The following is a 21,124-nucleotide window of genomic DNA, read 5'->3' on the forward strand; positions in this document are numbered from 1 at the left end:
GAGGGGTACAGGAAGTAGGGACTCCACCCACTCTGCGGATCTCTGGCTGCTGCATGCAGACTCTAATGCATTCATCTGCAAATCAATGCCCCGCTGGTTCAGAAATAGTTCTAACTGTGCACAGTGGCAGGCTGAAGAAAATATTCATAAGACCCAGGAAGAAGTATTTTTCCAACTTCTTCAAAGGAGAATTCGCTTCCAGAATTTTCTCTTAAAAGTAAACTTTCAAGGGACTGAGGATGGCTCAGAGATTCGGAGCCTGGCTGCTCTTTCTGAGGACCTGGGTTCTATTCCTAGCACCCAAGGAGGGAGGCTCCGAGCCATTTATTTCCAGGGGGTCTGGCGCCCTCTTTTGGCCTCCGTAGGCACGGTACGCATACAATGCACAGCTGTACATGCAGGGGAAAAAAACTAAATACTGTAAACAAACAAACAAATAAGGTATACATGCTATTAATATACAGACAAAAAATGAACTTCACTGTCAGTAAACGGTTTTGATGATAGTGTTTAGAAATTTTTTTTTAACGTGGATGACTTGTGTTGTACCCTGTACATTTTTTTACTGCTAATGGGGATATAAATTTAATATAGCTCATGCTAATTATATCTAGTAATATGTAACCTATGTACTATATGATACCCAACAGTATTAAATATGATGTTATATATGTTTAATAACATGCATATCAATTATTTTATATTATTACATATAGTGGTTTTACATCTAATACTCTATGTTATATTGTGTCATACATGTTGATATGTAATGTAAATATATCTTGTGCATCGTGGTTGTGTTATGAAGCACTGGCCCAGAGCTGTCCTGTCACAACCTTGAGTTGGGATGGTGGTGGCTCACACTTTTGTCATCTTATGAGCAAGTAGGACTCTTTTGGAGATGATCAGGGGTACAAGTTATAGAAAAAGTGAATAAGCGCTCTCTAAAGCCAGCAGTGTCTCCCGCCCTGTTTTAATGAGGGAAGGCAGCAGAGAGGATCTAATAAGGCAGAGCGTTCCCGTACACTGTGCGAGCGCTCCCAGCTGCCGTTCACTGCCAAATATAGCACCGGGGAAATTAGTCCTCAGAAATACTGCCTGCTGCCGGGACTGCTCTGTCTGACAAGAGAGGGTCTGTACTCTCATTACCTTGCTGGAGACACAGGAAGAGAAGACAGAGAATAATGGAAGAGGCCATGGGGAAGGGGTGTGCAGGAAGGGCCAGCATCTCATCATCTGGGAGTGGGGAGGGGATTGCACGCACCCGGAGCCAGGTGAACAGCGATTCCACGACCTGGCCGCTCCCCTGCCCGCTTGAGAACTCAGGGAGAACAGTGGCCTTGATTGTAAGCAGAAACGACAGAAGCCAAAGAGAGCTCTGAAGCTGTGTCTCCCAGTATCTAGAAGGCAGGCTGACTGACAGTCAAGGGCCATAGCTTGCCCTTGGAGAGCAGAGCTGTCCGCAGCAGCCACCCACACACACTGCGAAAAGGGAGGGATTCTGTCAAGACAGAAAGGGAGGTGGAGCTCCCCACCCACACTGCCAGTCTCAGCAGACAGGCCGACTTCCACATTTGGTGCTCATACCATCAGCTTACATCTCAGACAACACAAATCGACCTGTTTGTTTGTGCCCAGGGTTGTACAGAGCTGTGCAGCAAAAAGTCTCTGTTATATCTCACTATGGTTATTTTAAGAAGCCTGCGTTACAGATAGTACTTAGGGAGCAAGGAACATTCTGGAAAGTTAAAAAGACCAAGAGGGAGCAATATCATATCCACCCCTTTCTCCAGGACTTTGTGGGCACTGTCTCTCCAAGACTATGCAGACACCATTGCTATTCATCCTGGATTGAGGAGAATAAACCCAGCTTCATTCTCTCTTGCAATAAACCATTGCTTAGAGTCAGTGGACTTGATGGGCATTTTGCCTGTGTCTGAGTCTAACATCTTCAGGGTTTTAAATAGAACTCCAGGATGTTTGAGTTACTCCCAAGTTTCCCCTTCACTAAACGGTTATCTTTTCTGTCAGATACATCTGACAGATGCACGTGTAATTTGCATAACAAAGAGAACAGATTGGAATTCAGAGATTCTCACTCCCATAGTCTAAGCACCTCATCAAACTATCAGTTTCTCCAGGAGGCCACCCGCAGGCATGTGATTGTTTTGTGGTACAAACATACCTGAGCCCTTCAGAACATACAAGCCTACTGTGATATTCATTGGTGACAACTGGAACATACCTGAGACAGCTGAGGGGCAAAGGATACAGACACGTAAAAACAAATCCTCTTCTGCCTCCTTACACAGAAACAAACGAACCGCAGGGAAAACTAAGGAAACACGGCATGGTATTTATAAATAATTATTATATCTGAGACATTAGATGCTGGACCCCTGACACTAAGGTCGTTTAAGGTTCCACCTCATCCCACTCAGGATGGCCGTAATCCAGAGAACAAATGGCAGCAAATCCTGGCTACCACACACGAGAGAAAGGGGATCCTTCCACACTGACTGAAGGTGTGTAAATTGGTACAGCCCTTCTGGAAGTCAGTGTGGACGTTTCTTTAAAAGCTAAAAACAGGACGACCATACGACCCACTCTTGATCAAATACCCTATGGATGCCATAACACTCCAGCAGCAATGTGTCCCTGACTGTAGTCACTGCTGCTCTCTTCACAATAGCTAGGAAACAGAGTCAGTCCAGGCGTCCCTCAACTGGCGAATGGATAATGAAATTGAGGAACATGCACACGATGGGGTTTTATTTAGGGATAAAGAAAGATGAAATTATGAATTGTCAGGTAAATGGGTGGACCTAGAAAGTGTGAATGATGTTATCAGGGCCCCAAGAGATAAACATCACGTGTCCTTGCTTCATATATGACTCTTTGTCTAGAGTTTTAGATTTCTGTGTTTAGTTGGAGGTACTTGAAGAGTCCAGGAAGCTAGAAAGGGGCCACTGAGCAGAGGGAAGATGCCTTTGAGTAGGGAGGGGAGTGGTAGGGCACCAGGGAAGAGGCAGGATACTGGGGTGGGGGTGGGGGGTAAGTGCAGATGGATCGGATGAAGAGATAAGGAAGAATGTTTACTAAAACTAAGGAAATAAGAAGCTGTATGGAATTCGACTGTTTTATAAGCTATTTAAAAACAGAATTAGAACAAGAGTTAGATTCGTAGAGTTTGACCCAGACAGTGCCGCTCGCAGAAGCCATAGGTCATCAAACAAAAATCCCAGCGCCTCCTTAGGAATTGTTGGCCAGCATCACACTTTGAGAGAGAAACATCCCATGCGGCCTTGTCCTGTATGGTGCTGCTGTTTCAGAAGATCAAAGTCATTTAGAAGGCAAAGAAAGCCTTGCTGGATGAAGTATGACAGTGGGGTTGGGCGTTGAGGTTTCGTAGCCTGGCCCCACTTCCTGTTCTGTTTCTGCTTCCTATGTGTGGGGCGATCTGTGAATCTCACTGCTCCCTGACTGTCAAGTTCCCGATACCACGCTGTCCCGCCATGATGGAACTGATCCTTGTAGAACTGTGAGCTGAAGTAAATCCTTTCTTGCCTGAGTGGCTTTCTGATTGTGGTGTTTTTAGAACAGCAGCAGAAAGGGAACCAATATAGTCAGGGAGCCCCCAGAACCCCCAAAGCAATGTAGGCAATTGCCCTTGTTCCTGGTTGCCCACCTGTACTGCATGGCGAGACCCTACTGCTACTGCTTTAATTATAGGACACTTAACGATTATAGAATCAAGCTGGTGCCTAGCTGACGCTTTCCTCCTGCTGGCTAAGTCACAGTGCCAGAAGGTGCTGTGCAGACTACTGGGGAATAAACCCCATTGGCCATCCTATGCAACTGTGAGACCTGCACACTCGGATAGCAACCCATCAGGCAGACCGTGCTCAGAGCATGGTGACCTGGTTGTTGTGGCGGTGCCAACCACTGTCCGGCTGGATCTGAGGACTCGGAAGGAATTCGTAGTTGGTACTGTAAATTTGGTCAAAGGGTGAATCACGGCTGGAGAGGTCATAGGGACTGGAGAGCATCTGCTACTATTTTACTCGACTGACTTCATGTGAAAACTGCCTTCTAAATAGTTATGTTTATGACACAGATTAGAACTAATCTCAGCCTTGGCCAGAGAAGCTCTGGGTGTGAAATGAGCAGATGTTAATGCATAGATTCCTAACTGGTGAAGGTTCTGGAAATAAGTGACTACCGGGTACCCACCTTAAATGGACCCACTCAGAGGCTCAGAGAACATCACAGCAGAGGAGGTGAAAAGACTCCAGGAGCCAAGGACGGGGAGAGAGGCCGTGTGCAGTGATGTCTTCCACACATGCTGCTGGCCTTCTACCCATAAACGCATAGCAGCAGTGGGTGTCCACGTGGTGCATGTAAGACTGGGCCTATCAGCGTTCTATTGAGAGCAGGGAGGGGCCGTAAGCTCCTTTCCCCACCCTCCCATGAGGAGCCATAGACAGTTGACGGCTGCTAACAGACGAGACTCTATTCCTCAGTGGTTGACTTTCTCAAGAGAAGGAGATGCCGTGCATACTCAGGTAAACCACACAATTAAATATAGCAAGCAATGAGAAAAGAAGGGGCCTTGGGGGGAGAAGAGGGAGTAATTTAGAACACATTTGTAATGAAATTGTGACAGAGTAAGCATAAAACAATCTCGTGGCGAGTGTTCCTCGTGTTTAAAGCTGACGTAATCATATGGGGTACTTCATGGGGGGGGAGGGGACCCTCTTCAGCACAGCAGAGCATCCCTTAAACATTCTGTCCCCCTGTGTCTGTGAGCTTGTCGCCACCAGCACCTTCTTTTATTCCTAAAGCAGGGTCTGCTCTGGGGTATTCGTGGGCAGATCTTGCAGAGCTCCACCCCCTGTAACTTTCTCCCTAAGGGCAAATGCTCTGGCCTTTCAGTGTTCTATCAGATCCTCTCCTGACCTGGTCAAATGCTAAGCACAGCCTGAGCCCTCAAGAGCCATCTGACGATCACAGATCCCCAAAGGCAGCGAGAAGAGAGGTCTTCAGTGTGCAGAAGACATTTACAAGTAGAGCAGGTTCAAGACCCCAGGGACCTGTCTTGAATGAGTGGCCAGAATGAGAAGCCGGAGCAGGAACAGAGCCCGGTTCTGAGCACACGACCATCCTAACAGCCCAAGCAAATGGTTCTACTTTACTTCAATTCTTATCTTGATGCTTCTAGTTTAATGAAACCATCTGTGGGCTTTTATTTGGCTCTCTCTCTCTCTCTCTCTCTCTCTCTCTCTCTCTCTCTCTCTCTCTCTTTCTCTCTCTCTCTCTCTTTCTTGACAAGGTCTTACTTGGCAGTCCAGCCTGTCCCGGAATTCACTATGTAGCGGTGACTGTGACTGGCCTACGCTCACTCAAGGCAACCCTCCTGCCTCAGTCACTCTCGCCAGTGAACCTTAAGGAGATAAGTGTTAACAGCTGTACCTAAACTTGCCAGAGGGTTGGAAGCCAAGGCAAAACACCAGTGTGCACGTGGCAATATGAACTCTGAATACTGCAAATCGAGGTTGCTATTCTAACTCTCTTCCTGAGCTAGAGAAATAACAACTGGACGTCTTCTAGAAGAGTCACGACGCACGGGGGGATCATCGCAAACAAGCCCAACCCCCACCTCAGTCTCAGCGACTTCAGGCAGCAAAGGTTCATTTCTGGCTCTTTTTGAGCACCCAGCAGAGACTCTGTTCCTAATGGTCACATGGGGACCCGGCTGACACAGCCTCTCTACCCATGGGGCGACAGTACCAAGGACAAGTGAGACCTCGGGAGACCACAGGACCAATTAACTCATCCAATTTGCTCAGTGGAGAGCCAGCTCTACTTCTATGGCTCGCTAGCCACAAGGGAAGCAGACGTGACCCACAAGTGTCCCTGGGAGGGGGAGGCGCTTAAAAGCACCTCACTGAGGATGGGACTGACTCCTGCCACTTTTACTTTTACTAGAGAAAGAACAGGTGTCTTCTCTCTGAGATATGAGATTGTGTGTGTACACTCCTGGTGTGCCCACATGCCCGCACACACAGGCATTAATTGGCTCAAATCAAATCAAGTCAAATCAAATCAAATGCAACCTAGGACCATACGCTGAGCACTGGACAAACCACACTTTGGTTGAAAAAAGATGAGCATGTAACTTTAGCTCAACTGCTGAGTGGCTACTCTTGGCCTCAAACGGCCACAAACACTCATTTGGAAAGAATCCTCGAGGCATCTGGGATGGAGGATTAGTGAGCGGAGTGTTTGCTGCACAAGCATGATGTCTTGAGTTTGACCCTAGCACCCACATAAAACAGCCAGGAGTGGTGGTGCCCAACCAAAACCCGTACTGGAGAGCTAGAGACAGAGGGGCTTCATAGCCTTGGCCAGCTAGCACGCCCAAGTTAGTAGCTGCAGAATTAGTGAGAGACACTGTCCTCCAAGTAGGGTGGAGAGGGATTAAGGAAGATATCAGATATCTTATACACACACACACACACACTCACACACATATACATGCATACACATATAACCTCCTCTGTGTGTGTGTGTGTGTGTGTGTGTGTGTGTGTGTGTGTGTGTGTGTGTGTGTGTGTGAAATGTGCTTGCTTTCAGCACACTACTTACTTACTTTGGGATTTGATGAGAGAGCTCAGAGATCCTTTTGAAAGGTAAGTTAATAGTGGCCACTCTCCTGAACATGAAACCTCAGAGATGATGGTTTCTAAACAATTAAACAGGATAGACAGCATCATGCCATCCTGGTGCCCTAAATCTCTATAACATAATCTCTATGGCAAATGAGATTACTTATAAACCGTCTGAAGGCGGACGCTATTAACACCCTGTTGTGCTATGCAGGATCCAAGAGGAAGATCATTCTGGGTTCCTATTGGCAGGCAGCAGTCTGAAATGCAGGAAGCAGGGGTGGGGGTTGGGGGAGAAGAGATTCTTCTCAACAGTGTCTGACCTAACATCTCAAAGAAAGACAAGAAAAGAACAATCTAGAATATTTTTATTTAAGATGGAAATTAAGACACTGTCACTTGCTTTAACAAAGGAAAGATCCATATAGAGCCTACCTCTGTTGAGATAGCAAGACCCAGAAAACTCTGTAGATTTAATTCAAGAAAATAATGCAGAAATAACTAACTGGGTAGATTTAAAGAACACAATGTAAAAACTAGTATTACAGTCACATCGTATCTAACATACTTGAAATGTTATCTTCTTTTCCCCCTTAAGATATTCTAGACTTCGATTTGGTGATGAAATTCTGCCAGTATATTTAATATAGGACCAGTTCTTTCTTGTTTATCTTTTATTTTGAAATCATGTATCATTTCAGTCACATAAACTGTTGTTGGTGTGTAAGCACAGGTCCTCAGAACACGATGAAAGGGATTGGAGCTGTGCACAGAACAGGATGTGGTGCTACGCAGACGGCAGCCAGAGAACTTTACCAAAAATTTCAAGAAGATTTGACTCTTATTGTAAAGTGTGCATGCATGCGTGTGTACATGTGTGTGTGTGTGTATGTGTGCATGTGTGTGTGCATGTGAAGGTGCATGTGTGTGTGCATGTGTAGGTGCATGTGTGTGTATGTGTGTGTGTGAATGTGTGTGTGCATTCATGTATGTGTGTGAATGTGCGCATGTGTGTGTATATGTGTGTGTGAATGTGTGTGTGCATTCATGTATGTGTGTGTGAATGTGTGCATGTGTGCATGTGTGTGTGCATGTGTGTGTGCATGTGTGTGTGCATGTGTGTACATGTGTGTGTGTTCGTGTATGTGTGTGTGAATGTGTGTGTGCATGTATGTGTGTGTGTATGTGCATGTGTGTGTGCATATGTGTACTATAGGCTTCTAATGGAGGCCAGAAAAATATGTTGGAGCCCTGGATGGAGAGTTAAAAGCTATTGTGAGTTTCCTGATGTGGGTACCCAGGTCCTCTGTAGGAACAGCAAGTAATCTTGAGCCAACTCTTCTGCACCATAAAAATCTGACCCCGACAGTCTTCAGATCCAAGAAGGAAACAGAGCAAACCCTTAAGGAAGCATCTGGCTACAACCTGACCTACTCACAGCTTAAGTTCTTAAGGAAATGTTATCACCTCCATTTTGTGAGAAAATAGAGACTCCAAGTTAGAGACCCTCCCACGTCTAACTCACAGCTCTGTGGGTTTCCAATCTCTTCATATGCTCTTCGGAAATCTCACATACTATTAAAAAATCACAGTAATTGATTTTCTAGTTAAAAATAAGTCATTTAGACATTAGACATGCACTGCTGCCTGCCACTTACCATTGCCTTCAGGGGTTAAACGGTCTCATGTAGTAGCATTTGCTTCTTTTTTATGAATTGACTTTCACTGGGTATGTGTGTAGTGTGTGTGTGCTTGTGTATATGCATGTTCGCATGACTGTAGATGTGCTTCTGCTGGTGCACAAGTATGCGCGTGAGTCTGGAGGCCAGAAGTTGGCACCAGATTCTTCCTCCATTATCATCCACTGTGTTAATGAGGCTGAGTTTCTGCTGACTCCAGCTGGTCCAGCCAGCTTGCTCACTCTGAGGATTCCTGTTCGCTGCCTCCACAATGCTGGCCTTACAGAGGGCAACCTTGTCTGCTCTACATCTACGTGGGCCTGGGGATTCGAACTCTGGTCCTCATGCTTGTGCACCAAGCACATCCACTGAGCGTCTTCCCAGCCCTTCTGCTCTTTTCCCTCGACTCTCCTTCTCAACTCCTTATTCACTCAGTACATGCCTCAGAGACGGAGGCGGGGACAACGGTGGAAAGAAACCGCCCTTGGTACAGTGGGCTGGAGTCAACTATCAAGCGGAGAGGTATATGAAAGCCTAACACTCCAGCCTTTGCCCTGTGGCATGATGAGAGGTTCCCTGTCCGCACAGATGTGAAAGCCCGTATTACAGCACCGCCTGTCTCCGTCCTATCTTTAAAATACGACTTTCAATAAAAGTAAGAATATACTTCATTCATATAGCACTTCTGTGAGGCGCAAAGAAATAAGTTTAATGCATACATGTAAAGTATAAATCTGACTAGTCTTAGAATCATAATGTGGCATGTCTGTAGTCCAATGTCAGCCACTTGAACTCAACAGTAGAAAATGTCGAAAGGATTTAAAAATTACACTATCCTATGTCGTCTTTCCCCTGTAATGTATTAGAAACCAGAGGAAAAACTACAACATCAAAGACACAACCCGAGGGGTTGGGGATTTAGCTCAGTGGTAGAGCGCTTGCCTAGGAAGCGCAAGGCCCTGTTGGTCCCCAGCTCCAAAAAAAAAAAAAAAAAAAAAAAAAAGGAAAGAAAGACACAACCCGAAGATGGAAATGAGGCGCGGGGCAGTAAAGGAGGGAGAGAGGGAAAGAGGGAGGCACGCAGACATGAGAAGAAAAGAAAAAGAAAAAGGAAACATCTCTGTCAACAATCTTGTGTGAGGAACCTAGAGGACCCTGTTAGAATATACATGCTGTGGTTGTTTGATGACAAATGGCCCCCATAGGCCCATAGGGAGTGGCATCAACAGGAGGTGTGGCCTTGCCAGAGTAGGCGTGGCCTGATTGGAGTGGGTGTGGCCTTGTTGGAGCAGGTGTGGCCTTAGAGTGGGAGTGGCCTTTGTTGGACTGGGTGTGGCCTTTTTGGAGAAAGTATGTCTCTGGGGGGCGGGGGCAGGAGCTTTAAGGCTTCAGAAGCTTAAGGCTGTCTTCCCAATGCCTGTGGATCCAGATGTAGAATTCTCGGCTACCTCTCCTGCACCACGTCTGCCTGCATGCCACCACGCCTCCTACCATGACAATAATGGACTAAGCTCTGAAACTATAAGCCGGCCCTAATTAAACATTTTCCTTCATAAGAGTTGTCATGGTCGTGTTGTTTCTTCACAGCAATAGAAACCCTAAGACACCCACGCTGCCCTGAAAAGCCCGTGGAATGATGTTTCCACGGTAGTGGCACCCAAGCGGCCGTGGCCCCAGGGGGACATGAGCTACTTTGTCAACCTTTCCATGATGTTAGCCCCACTGTCTTTAGCCAGGGCAAGCCTTTATTTTATCATCCTCCAAAACTTCACTCCCTGGCCTCTTCAACAGAATCGGCCACCATGGGGTTAATTTACCTGAGTCTCCACCTTCAGCCTGACCTCCTTCCATGAAGCTTTTGCCCTAGGGTTCATTTTATCTCTGTGAGTGACTCACTGTGCAAATATTAATGAAGACATTTATCTATACTCTCAAATTCCGTTGTTACGGGTACCATTATGATCCCCAAACTATCTTCCCACCCAACCCCCAACCCCCAAATCTAGACATGCAGACTCGTCTTTTTACACTTAATCATTCAAATATATAAGTTATCTGCCAATCAATATATGTCAAACTGAAATTATCCTCTTCTTTTTGTCCATTTATTATTTTTTAATTTCCTGGGCTCCTTTTTTCTTCTGTCTTGTTTGCATTTGTTTTGTTTTGTGTTGTTATCAGCATTCAAGCTAAGAGATAACCAAAGTCTCTTCCCTCTAGCCACAGACACCAAGTATTCTTTTGGACTAAATATTTTGATCTCAACCTCACCGTCAATGAAGACTCTTCATTCCACGTCCCCTAGACCAGTTCGTCCCAGCTGAGCTCTCTCATCTGACTCTTCGGACCCTCCTTCCTCACTCTCATCAAAATCATTCACCCCACTTCCCTAAAATCCTTCAGGGTCTCCGGGGGCTTTTAGGATACAGTCATAGCTGTTGTAAAAGGGGACATTAAAGCCTCGAGTGTTAGAAATCATTCCGTACATGGGAGATACTGGTAAGTCCCTGCTTTGCAAAGCTCCCAGGTCTCAAGCTGGATGTTTCTTTAGTTGCCTATTTCTGGACCCCACAAAGAGCCCCTAAGTTATCTCCTGGAAAAGGTCCCTGCTGCCCTGAGCTTACTGCAGAGGTCAATGGTGCCACTATGTGTCCAGAGGAGGAAACATTCCTCTCCCCTTCACACACACACAGTCTAGGGACATCTAATGATCCTGAGACCAAGACTTTTAGGGTCCCAGAGCGCTACAGTCCCCAGATGCTCGTTATTATCTTAAGTAACAGAAAATCAACTGGAAGTCTCAAATCCACACAATAGTTTTAGAGACAAAAGAAACAATATTTGCAAAAACCATTTGCATCCATTCATAGTGGCTCTCTTCTGCAAGACCCAGCAGGGCTGTCACTCCATGTGGTGACACAGCTGCTGCCCACCTCACAGGGACTGCATCCCAAGGTGTATCCAGAAGTCCCAGCTTCCACACTCGGGTGTAAACAATAATTAATTAAGCGATGTCTAGGTGAGGATTCATTCTTCCCTACTTGGTTCCTAAGCAAGGAGAGATTTTATTTCCTGAGTGTTGTGACCACACTAATTGTTATTATACCTGCCTTGGGTATCAGAAATATTATATTACACCCTGTAGTAAAAATAATCTTCACTTCCTAAAGGGAAGCATGTTCGCCTCAGAGCAGAGGGTACATGGGTCAGTAGGGTTAATGTTCACCATTAAATGCTATCTGCTTCCTATTGGAACTTTAAAAAATAACAGCAAAAAAAAGCAAACACTTTTCAGACATCCATATGTCCCTGAGAAATGCGTCTGAGCTTGTTACTACCCTCCTTGAGAAGTGCAGAGTAAACTATCTGTGCTACTTCTGGGTCCCTGTCACAGTCTTCCAACCAGTCGCTTCCTCCTTAAGCGCCTCAGATGGGTCCCTGTCCCAACACGCTCGCGTCGTGAAGCTGTGGCAAAAACAACAGTTTTCTTTACTTCCAAACATCTTAGTCCCATGAAAATGACTCTCTGGTGGGAGCAGCATATGGTCTGATGTTTTAAATGGCGTAAACCTCCATATAGCTATCTATATACGTTCAGGGTTTACCAATACGGCTCAGCCGTATTTCAACACATCAGTAGAATGCTGGGACTTGCCGGACGCAATCTGCTCATTCTAGTTGAGCGGTGTGTGAGTCTCACTTGGGATTCTGGGTCCACACTTTGGCTTTGCTGCGGTCAGACCCTCATGGAGATATTTCCAAGTTTAAATTATCTATTATTTCTCACTTTAGCATTCCTTACTTTATTAAATACATGGTTCCAGGTGCCCAAATTAGTCACATGGTACCTTCTTTCCCTCCCCCACTTTCTCTGCTGAATTTGTGACCCTTTTCTGTATTTCCCCAAATTACATCAGGAATCAGAAAATATGCATTTGCTCAAGCTAAAATTCATTTTCCATGGGTTTAACTGGATCTGCTGTGGCTTACACTGTCTCTGGCCACAGCCTTCCACAAGTGTCTCTCCACAGACGCTGTTTCCAGAAAGCACACGCCACTCAGAACACTGGGTAGCCGTCCAAGGGTCTGTGGTAAGTGGGGAAAATTAGCTTCTTCCTCTAACCTTTTCCATGGTGAACTAGCCATGAAAATACACTCAGACTTTTAGCTGAAAGCCATGGAGATCCTTCATAAATGGGCACATGGCCTAACTGTCCATCTATCCTGTTTAGTAAAAACATAAATTTATTTGAAATGACAGTGTCATAGCCTGCACTCTATCCTCCATAAATTCCCACACAGAAGCCCAAATCCCTCAAGGTAACTGAATCTGGAGACAGGGCTTTTCAAAAGTGATTAAGGAGGTTAATAAAAAAAAAAAAGGAAAGGACTGATGTCCGAGTTCAGTAACGTTGGTGTTCTTACAAGAAGAAGAATAGATGCTGGCCTGTGCTGCCCCCGCCCATGAGTGGGCACAGAGCAAAGGCCAGGTGAGGATACAGCATACAAGAAAGGCCAGGTGAGGATACAGCATACAAGAGAAGACACACGAGCCAAGGGGAGAGGCCTCCCCACTGACCAGCCTGCCCACACCTTCATAGAGTCGATGTCTTTCAGAGCAGTGAGGAAATAGAGGTCTTACTGCACTTTGTTCTAATAGCCCCCGACACAACCAGTGCCATTGCCCTGGAGAAGTGAGCTGGTTCCTGCCAGCTTGTCCCACTGCAAAACTCCAGGACAAAAGTTTCAAACGTAAACACATACCCTACGGCAATTTCGCTGATTATATCAGGATATCAAATCCTCTCTCCCTACATTATACCCCAGTGGCATGTGAACTTTATGCCCGTGGTCACAGTAGTATTAATGTATACATGTATTTAAGTAACAGCCATGCGTGTTTGTCTCACAATGGTATTTTCTTGCCAAAGCTCGAGCTTCAAGAAATGAATGCACAGGAATATACACCTGTGTGCCAGAATTTCCATACGGTTGGAAGCACTTTTAGATGAACAGCTGGGTTACTCTCTTTTTAACTCTTATCCAAAATGTTTCATTACTACAGCTTTTTATCCCTGAATCTTAAGATTCAGAAAAGTATACATGAAGTCAGAATAAACATCTCCCTCTTCCTCAGCCCTCACTCCTCTCTCCCAAGACTTAGGTACATCCGTTCAGGTCCCACTGAAAAGAGGACTGTGCCCCAATTTAACATACTGAGCATCCTGTCTTGCTGATTTTCTCACAATCTGACTTGGGGCTGGAGAGATGACTCAGTGGTTAAGAGCCCTGACTGCTCTTCCAAAGATACTGAGTTCAATTCCCAGCACCCACATGGTAGCTCACAGCCTTCTGTAATGGGATTCAGTGCCCTCTTTAAAAATGAAACAACAAAAACTGTATGACTTAACATGCTTCAAAAGCAATAAAGACTAAATTTGTAAGAAGAAATCAAACTCACTCTTTCTTACCTTATTCCCTTTCTTTTTGAATAAGTGTTTAAAGAAGGCATGTTTATAACAAGCAAAGATTGGACACTGGTGCATTCTGGCCTACAAACAGCAGGTAATGAAACAGCCAGGATAACTAGTGCCATGGTGCGGAGCAGAAAGACCTGTGACTTCCCTGAACAATTAGCAAAGTTGACAAGTCCCACCACACACACACACACACCTCTGTCACTCTCCAACCAATAGTACTTCTGGAGCTATAAATACAAAATCAAAATTGAATATCCAAGGAATAAAATTTCAGGATCAACACTTCCATTTTAAAATTCCCCAAATTGCATGTTTTAAAAATCTCAAGACCATTACTATATGTTTTTGTATGAAATGTATAAAATTCCGAATATTTGGAAGTTCTGAAGGCAAGAGCCACAACACACAGCCTTCCAGTGCATATGTGTGGGTCCAGGTGTGAACATGTGTATTTATATAGACAAAGTAAAAGAAATCACAGTAATATAAAACAGTCATTATCCTAAAGTCCGATACGCTCTGTCTCACTGCTGTTTTCAGGCACTGCTAATAAGAACTTAAATTGTGTAACAGTTTAAGCAGTTCCTCATAAAGTTGAACTTGAGTTTAATTTATCAACAATTCCACCTCTAGAAATTTACTCAAAAAGAATTTTAAAAATCTATGTTTACGGACACTTAAAAACATTCACTATTTATTCTGTGATACGCTGATACGTTTTCCCTGTTGTTGTAAACTAAACTCAGGGCTTTACATATGCAGGGAAAGTATTCTGCTGCGAGGTATATTCCAGCCTCAGATGTCTCCTTTTCTTTTCATTTTGTTATGGAATAGACCTTCCTTTGTGCCATTCAACACACAATTCATAACTCCTGAACTTTTATTACTTCATTGTATGCTAGCATTAATACTAGGAGTTTAAACTTCTAAATATTTTCTGAAAGAATGTCAAACCCACCCTTTACGGGATGCTGTTCCCTACACCCTCATCCTCACCTCTTCCTTCGTCTTCTTAGATATCACCCGTAGCCAGTCTCCAATCATGCTCAGAACAGCCGCAAAGTAGGCCAGCCCAACGAGGATCCAGAACCACACAACGGGCTTGTAGAAGTCCAGATATTCAATGTCCGACCCCCCTGCAAGAGGAAAGGTATCAATCGCAGTCCCAGGAGTCAATAGCTGAGATCTGTAACACTGGTGATCTGTGTGCGGCCCAAGGGCAGAACTCTCTTAGCCTCCCCATAGACCCAGGCTCTTCCTTCACACCAAATTTCTCATTTTCTCTTACAGAATTCTCAGGTTTCCAAGGACGAGTTCAATGGGTTTTTCTGAAGGACACTCCCTTGCCTTTCCTGATCATGACGACTGTCTGGGCTTCCTGTTTCTTTTGTCATTTACAGCCATTTGTCTCTCAGGACTCAACTGCTCCACCGCCACTAAAAACATAGGAATCCGAGAATGTGCGTTCACGCCTGGCAGAGGACTGTGTATATCATCCTGTGCCATCCCACGGGTCTGCCAAACTGAACAGGAAGTGGGTGACTCTGGGCATCGATATTGTTTTCAGGTCTTAAGTAGGATGGCCGGTCGGGTACCAAGCTTGAGGCCGGGCAGCTGTGGGTCAGCAGAGAACCCATGGTCTTTACAGGCAATGCCACCATCATCGTCTCTCGGGAAGTTCCATGATGTCATCGGTTTAAGCCCCACGTCTCCAGTAAGAATGAGAAACGGAGCCCTTTCTTTTAATGGCATCTGTGTGCCGACATCACTGTACTGTGGCAATCTGCCGGGTGCATTCCCACATGCTCTCCTGTTGTTCAGTGCACACTAACAGAGATAGTTATAAAGCGGCAAAACCGAAATCCTAACTTATTTACCCAAATAAGTAGTCAAGGCCATATCTTAAGGAGCCCAGCTTTAACCTAAGAAATCCTCACATTCAGACCGGAGAGATGCCTTGGTGTGTAGAATGCCTGTCATTGAGTTCAGATTCCCAGAAGCCATATAAAGGCTAGATGTGATAGCTCGCCTGTGTAACTACAGGGCTCCTACCCAGAGATGGATCATGGAGATAAGAAAACTCATGATGGCCACCATCTCGTACTTGGGAGCTGATGAAGGGACATTGACTAAAGCCAGCACAGTTGCTTTAAGTTGGGACTTGATGGCTGAGGATGGTTAGAGACCATCATGTGACTTCACCCAGAAGATTTCTTCCACGCAGGTCCAATGCATTGTGGGGCAGAGCAGGGGGCAACTAACCGCACAGACGCTGGGGATATGCAAAAATTCCACCCATGGCTAAGAGAAAGCATTCAAATATAGAACACTAATGGGACGTTCCCCTAAACAAATCAGACTCTGGGGCCCTGAAAAGATCTCTGAATGTTAGCGGAACAAGGTAAGCGAGGAGAGGAGGGCTCTGGCAGGCAAGCATTGTGAGCGGACACATAGACTGAGGCCAGCCTAGAGCGTTCAGCAAGATGCTTCCACACCGAAAAGAAACAGGAAAAACAGAAAACAACCCCCCAACTTCTAAATGGTTAGGGCCCACCTAACACACAAACTCCCAGACTTACTGATGTTATTGTAGCCCTCATGCCAAAGATGGCATTTTCTCTATTCCTTGTAAGCAGGTATTACAGGTGGAAGGCAGTTAAGTCAGCCCAATCACCATAAGGCTTATATTTGGGTAAAATGTTTAACCCAGAAGTTTTAGTGACCCTAAGCCATGGGAAAAAGTTTCTTCCATGTTCTTAATCACCACTCTCAAAGTGAAATACAGGCCGCTGATGGTCTGAGAAGAAAAACACTGAGAAAGAAGCCATCGTCGGGCAATTATTCACCCTACCTTACTTTCCCCAACCTGAGACTTGTGAGTCATTTTGTACAGTAATCAGCTGACGGGATGCAAAAGCCTCTCCTTGGTTAGTATATCTGCAATGTTGAGATAACTTGATTTAAAGAGGAGGTTCTTTAAATGGGGAAACGATTTTAATCCTTTTAATCGATGTATGTGTGTGGGCACACATGTATGTGTAGGCACACACATGTGCACATATATACATGTGTGAAAGGAGCCTGCTGAGGTCAGAAGGAGAAATCCCATACCCTAGAGTTGAGATAAACAGTACTTGTGAGCTGATGTAGGTGCTGGAATCAAAACTCAATCCTCTTCAAGAACAGCAAGTGCTTTGAACCCCTGGAAACGCTTTTGTTTTAAACCCATGACTGTCAGGAGTATTAATTTTCTACCTGTTGTTCAGGAACGTGTCCAGCTGTGTCTTATTAAGAAAGTGAGGTAGCTGGGAGTGACAGCTTGCACCTGAATCTAGCACATGGGATGCTGAGATAGGACTGGGGGCCTCAGAGCAGCCTAGAGGACACAGAGAGAGGCCATCTAAAAACCATAAAGGATCAAGGAAGGCGGAGTGATTTCTCTGTCCTAGACAGAAAGCTCGCACCTGCTCTGTTGTCACGCCCACCTGTTTCTTTTCCTTCACTCACCGTTCACGTAGAGTGCAGGATGCTACACCTTCCCTTCACCTCCTGTGTACATACACTCTTTCCATTTTAGGAGCTTTCTGGCTCATTATAAGAAAACATACAGATAGCAATAAAAATAACAAAGAGGAGGGAGGCAGACAGCTTCAGGAACCTCATCAACTCTTCCAACTAGTCTAAGCTTTCCGAGTGTGTACTGGGATGTGTGACAGCTTCCTCTCTCTCCTCTCCTCTCCTCTGCTCTCCTCTCCTCTCCTCTCCTCCCTCTGTCTCTGTCTCTCTTTCTCCCTCCCTCCTTCCTTCTATCCCTTCCCTCCCCTCCTTGACATTTGCAAGAGTAACTCAGCCAGAGCTTGATCCAATCTAGCAGATTAAACTACTAAAAATATAACTCGGGAAGGTTCAAGCTGTTCACAATGCTGGGAAGTGATTCTCTGAACCTCCCCTCTATCAATCACTGAGAGAACCCTCCTGCCTGCTCTCTGAGAGTCGTGGCAGGGGAGGGTGGAGAATGGCTTGTGGGGGTGTGGAAGGGACGTTCTGACTCTGGACGCCCTACATTGCTCAGTCAGTCAATATGCTCATTTCAACTCACTTATAGAATAACCAAAAATTCTACAGGAGATGAGTAAGAACTCGGCCTCATAGATTAGCCTCCATGACTAGCACCACCCGACCCTAAAGGACTACATGAGGTTCCAGGGGAGTCATCCTTCCCTAAAGCTCTGCAGGTAGATGGTGAGGGCGTTGAGACCCTTATATGTGGGTCAGGGCATCAGTGGGGGCCATAGGCATAATTTAAGCTTTATCTCCATCTGCTTCCTCAGAAATAAAGTTGGTGATTCAAGTGCCATCAAGCTCAATCTGCCCAGAACTCAAGAGAGACTGTTAGGTCCCTGCAGCTTCTCTGAAATCCTGGCGACTTTAAATAGAGATGTAAGGGTATGGAAAATGAGCAAGTTCACAACAGGAAGAAAGGAACCACAGAGCTCAAATGCTCACCCAGGCTTGTGTTGCTCAAACCGTGGCTCCTTCCACTGGACGGAGCTGTCCATCACCCATATGCTCAGCTCCTAACTGTCAGCACCCTGCACCTTATACCAAACAGCAGTCCTGCAGCCTGGTGCTGAGGGGATGCTCTCCATACATGATATCGTCAAGAAACCAAGGTCCAACTTGGGGAACCAATGATTTACTGCTCCCACTTACACATCATGAACGAAGGGCTATCTATGCATGAATTGAACTGAGGGCTATGCGCGAAAGCACAGAGATCCTAAAGTAGCCATGATGCCAACACCATGTCACCTCAGCCTGGATGATGACAATCGGCCACGTGGATGGAGTTCCCTGTCAACGAACCTTCCCCAATCTGCATACTGTAGCCCTTCCTGAGACCATGAGTGTGGTATAGTCAGGGAAGAATGACATACAACTGGTCGGGAGGTACTGAGGGGAGCAGCCTGAATCTAATGACCCTTCCATCTACTCCTGAGATGGAGCATCCATGTCCAGCAAGCCGGATCTTTGGGGGAATCTCCTGCAAGCAGTGGGAGCCATTATGACAAGGGTGGCAGCTGTTATACTTGTAGGACGGTGAGCTATAACACTTGCAGCTCCCATGGGCTGGGGAGGAAGGTGAGAGGGAGAGGGAGAGGGAGGGGGGAGGGGGAGGGGGAGGGGAGGCGGAGGCAGAGGCAGAGAACTTACAGCATCAATCCCATTTGCCAGTGAACCCTTCGCACTTAATGACCCATAAAGATATCACCCTTCGTGCCATTGAAGGGGACAATATTCAGAGGACAGGGTCAATAAAACTGTCCCACCCTCGTGGTATGGAAGATGCTTATTTAAGATGAGAGACATCAAGCCAGGCAAGACCAGCATTCCTCTTGGGTTCAAAGTAGCGCCATGGATCTGAAAAAACGCCCTCTTATTTACCTCCTGACTACGGTAGTTTCCAGAAAGTGGGGATGTTCTATTCTATTCTATAGACCTTGGGTTTGGATCAGGCAAGTGTTTGTACAGCTATCACAATAGAGCTGGTGTGTGTGTGTGTGTGTGTGTGTGTGTGTGTGTGTGTGTGTGATTTTACTACAGTACAGTGATTTAAAAATAAGAACTTGAGAATGTAACACTCCTTTCCCTTAATTTTCTTGACTGGTGTTTTCCCCCCTGAATCACAAAATACTGATGATGAAAACCTTGCATACCCTGGTTTTAAAGCATAGTCATTCTTGACTCAGATGAGCGATTCTAGGACCATCCTCCCATCCTCTACAGGGATATGCGTGCTACAGACCATAAACGCAGTGTCACTCTAAAGAAACCAGTGCTTCAGCTTCACGTCGCCATAACAAAATACATGCAACTGCCAAACAACGTCCACCCAGCCCCTGACTCTGGAAGTTCCAATTTGGGTCAGGCGACCTCATTGATTTGACTCCTTGGTGAAGGACACCGAGGAGCGATCATGACAAGAGTGTGTTATGGGCCAAGAAGCTGAGAAAGAAGAGACTGGGGTCCTACATTTCCCCCGGGAAGCATGCGTTCTGTGAGCAGAAGGCGTCCTATGAAGTTGTACTTCTGGAGAGTGACAGTGTGCTTGGCCTGTTGGGGAATACTCATCTAAACCACAGAAATGGGGTGTCGTTTCTCTCTAAGCATTTTAGTTTGGATATCAAATGATGCCCTTAATTTTGGGCTCTGACTATAATTTTATTAACAATAATTTAGTATGATATTTCTGCTTCATGTATTTTTCTCTTGTGTCAGCAAATTGCCCAGAGAACAGGAACATTCTTACAGTGGCACGGTCAATCTGGTGACTTTGGCCTTCAACTGTAGCTCACCCATTAAAACAAGTTTATGTCACTGAGACAGAAAAATGGAAAGCTAAAGGAGAAAATTAGAAGGGCTGGAGAGATGGCTCAGCGATTAAGAGCACTGACTGCTCTTCCAGAGGTCCTGAGTTCAATTCCCAGCACCCACCTGACATCTCATAACCATCTGTGGCTCAGGTTCCAGGGGCTCCAATGCCCTCTTCTGGCCTCTGAGGACAGCAGTCACACGCACAGTACAGAGATATACATGCAGGCAAAGCACCCATACACATAAAAGGAAAGTTAAACTTTGAAATTATTTTAAGGTGGAGACAATTAGAGCTGCCTAGCATTTGAAGTTGTATTTTTGGATGTTAGAGATCAGCACTCAGATTTAGAAACCAGCCCATTCCCACTTCTGTTCTTCACATAAAGTCCGCTGTTGGAAGAACTGGAACCACATGGGTGCAAAGAAAGGGAAATCTATGGGTCATCCCCTCACTCAGTCATCTCCACAAGGGTAGAAGTGTGCAGTGTGTGGTCCGTGGTGTGTGTGTAGTGTGTGGTATGCAGTGTGCAGTGTGCAATGTGCAGTGCATGGTGTGGAGTGTGCGGTATATGGTGTGCAGTGTGTGGTATGCAGGGTGCAGTGTGCAGTGTGCAGTGTGCAGTGCATGGTGTGCAGTGTGTGGTATGCAGGGTGCGGCGTGCAGCATACAGTGTGCGGTGTCCAGGAGTTAAATGATCACTTCCTTTGGAAATGACTTCTATGTCTCCATGGAGAGCAGTTTGGAGTCTCCATTGAGCACCAGCTCCGTCATAACCATCACTCACCACGGCTCCCTCCTTTGCTCCCTCCCCTGGATTTCCACAGTGCCTGCTGACCCCTGTGAGCTCATTTCCTGACTTTCCCAAAGACACCCCCCAATTCCACTGATTAATCATGCGTGCACTTATCAATTCTCTCATCA

At 45.7% G+C, this 21,124-nt stretch overlaps 1 protein-coding gene across 1 annotated transcript in view; it reads right to left on the reverse strand.

The window, feature by feature from the left end:
* The window catches only part of Kcnk2 (potassium two pore domain channel subfamily K member 2), a 133,930-nt gene that overhangs the window by 25,754 nt on the left and 87,052 nt on the right, over window positions 1-21,124 (reverse strand). Inside the window, exon 6 of the mRNA XM_032914929.1 lies at window positions 14,824-14,963. Coding sequence (XP_032770820.1) covers window positions 14,824-14,963 — 140 coding nt within the window. The remainder of the gene's footprint in view (window positions 1-14,823; window positions 14,964-21,124) is intronic.

The sequence above is a fragment of the Rattus rattus genome, chromosome 10, assembly GCF_011064425.1.
Source record: "Rattus rattus isolate New Zealand chromosome 10, Rrattus_CSIRO_v1, whole genome shotgun sequence".
Classification (NCBI taxonomy): domain Eukaryota; kingdom Metazoa; phylum Chordata; class Mammalia; order Rodentia; family Muridae; genus Rattus; species Rattus rattus.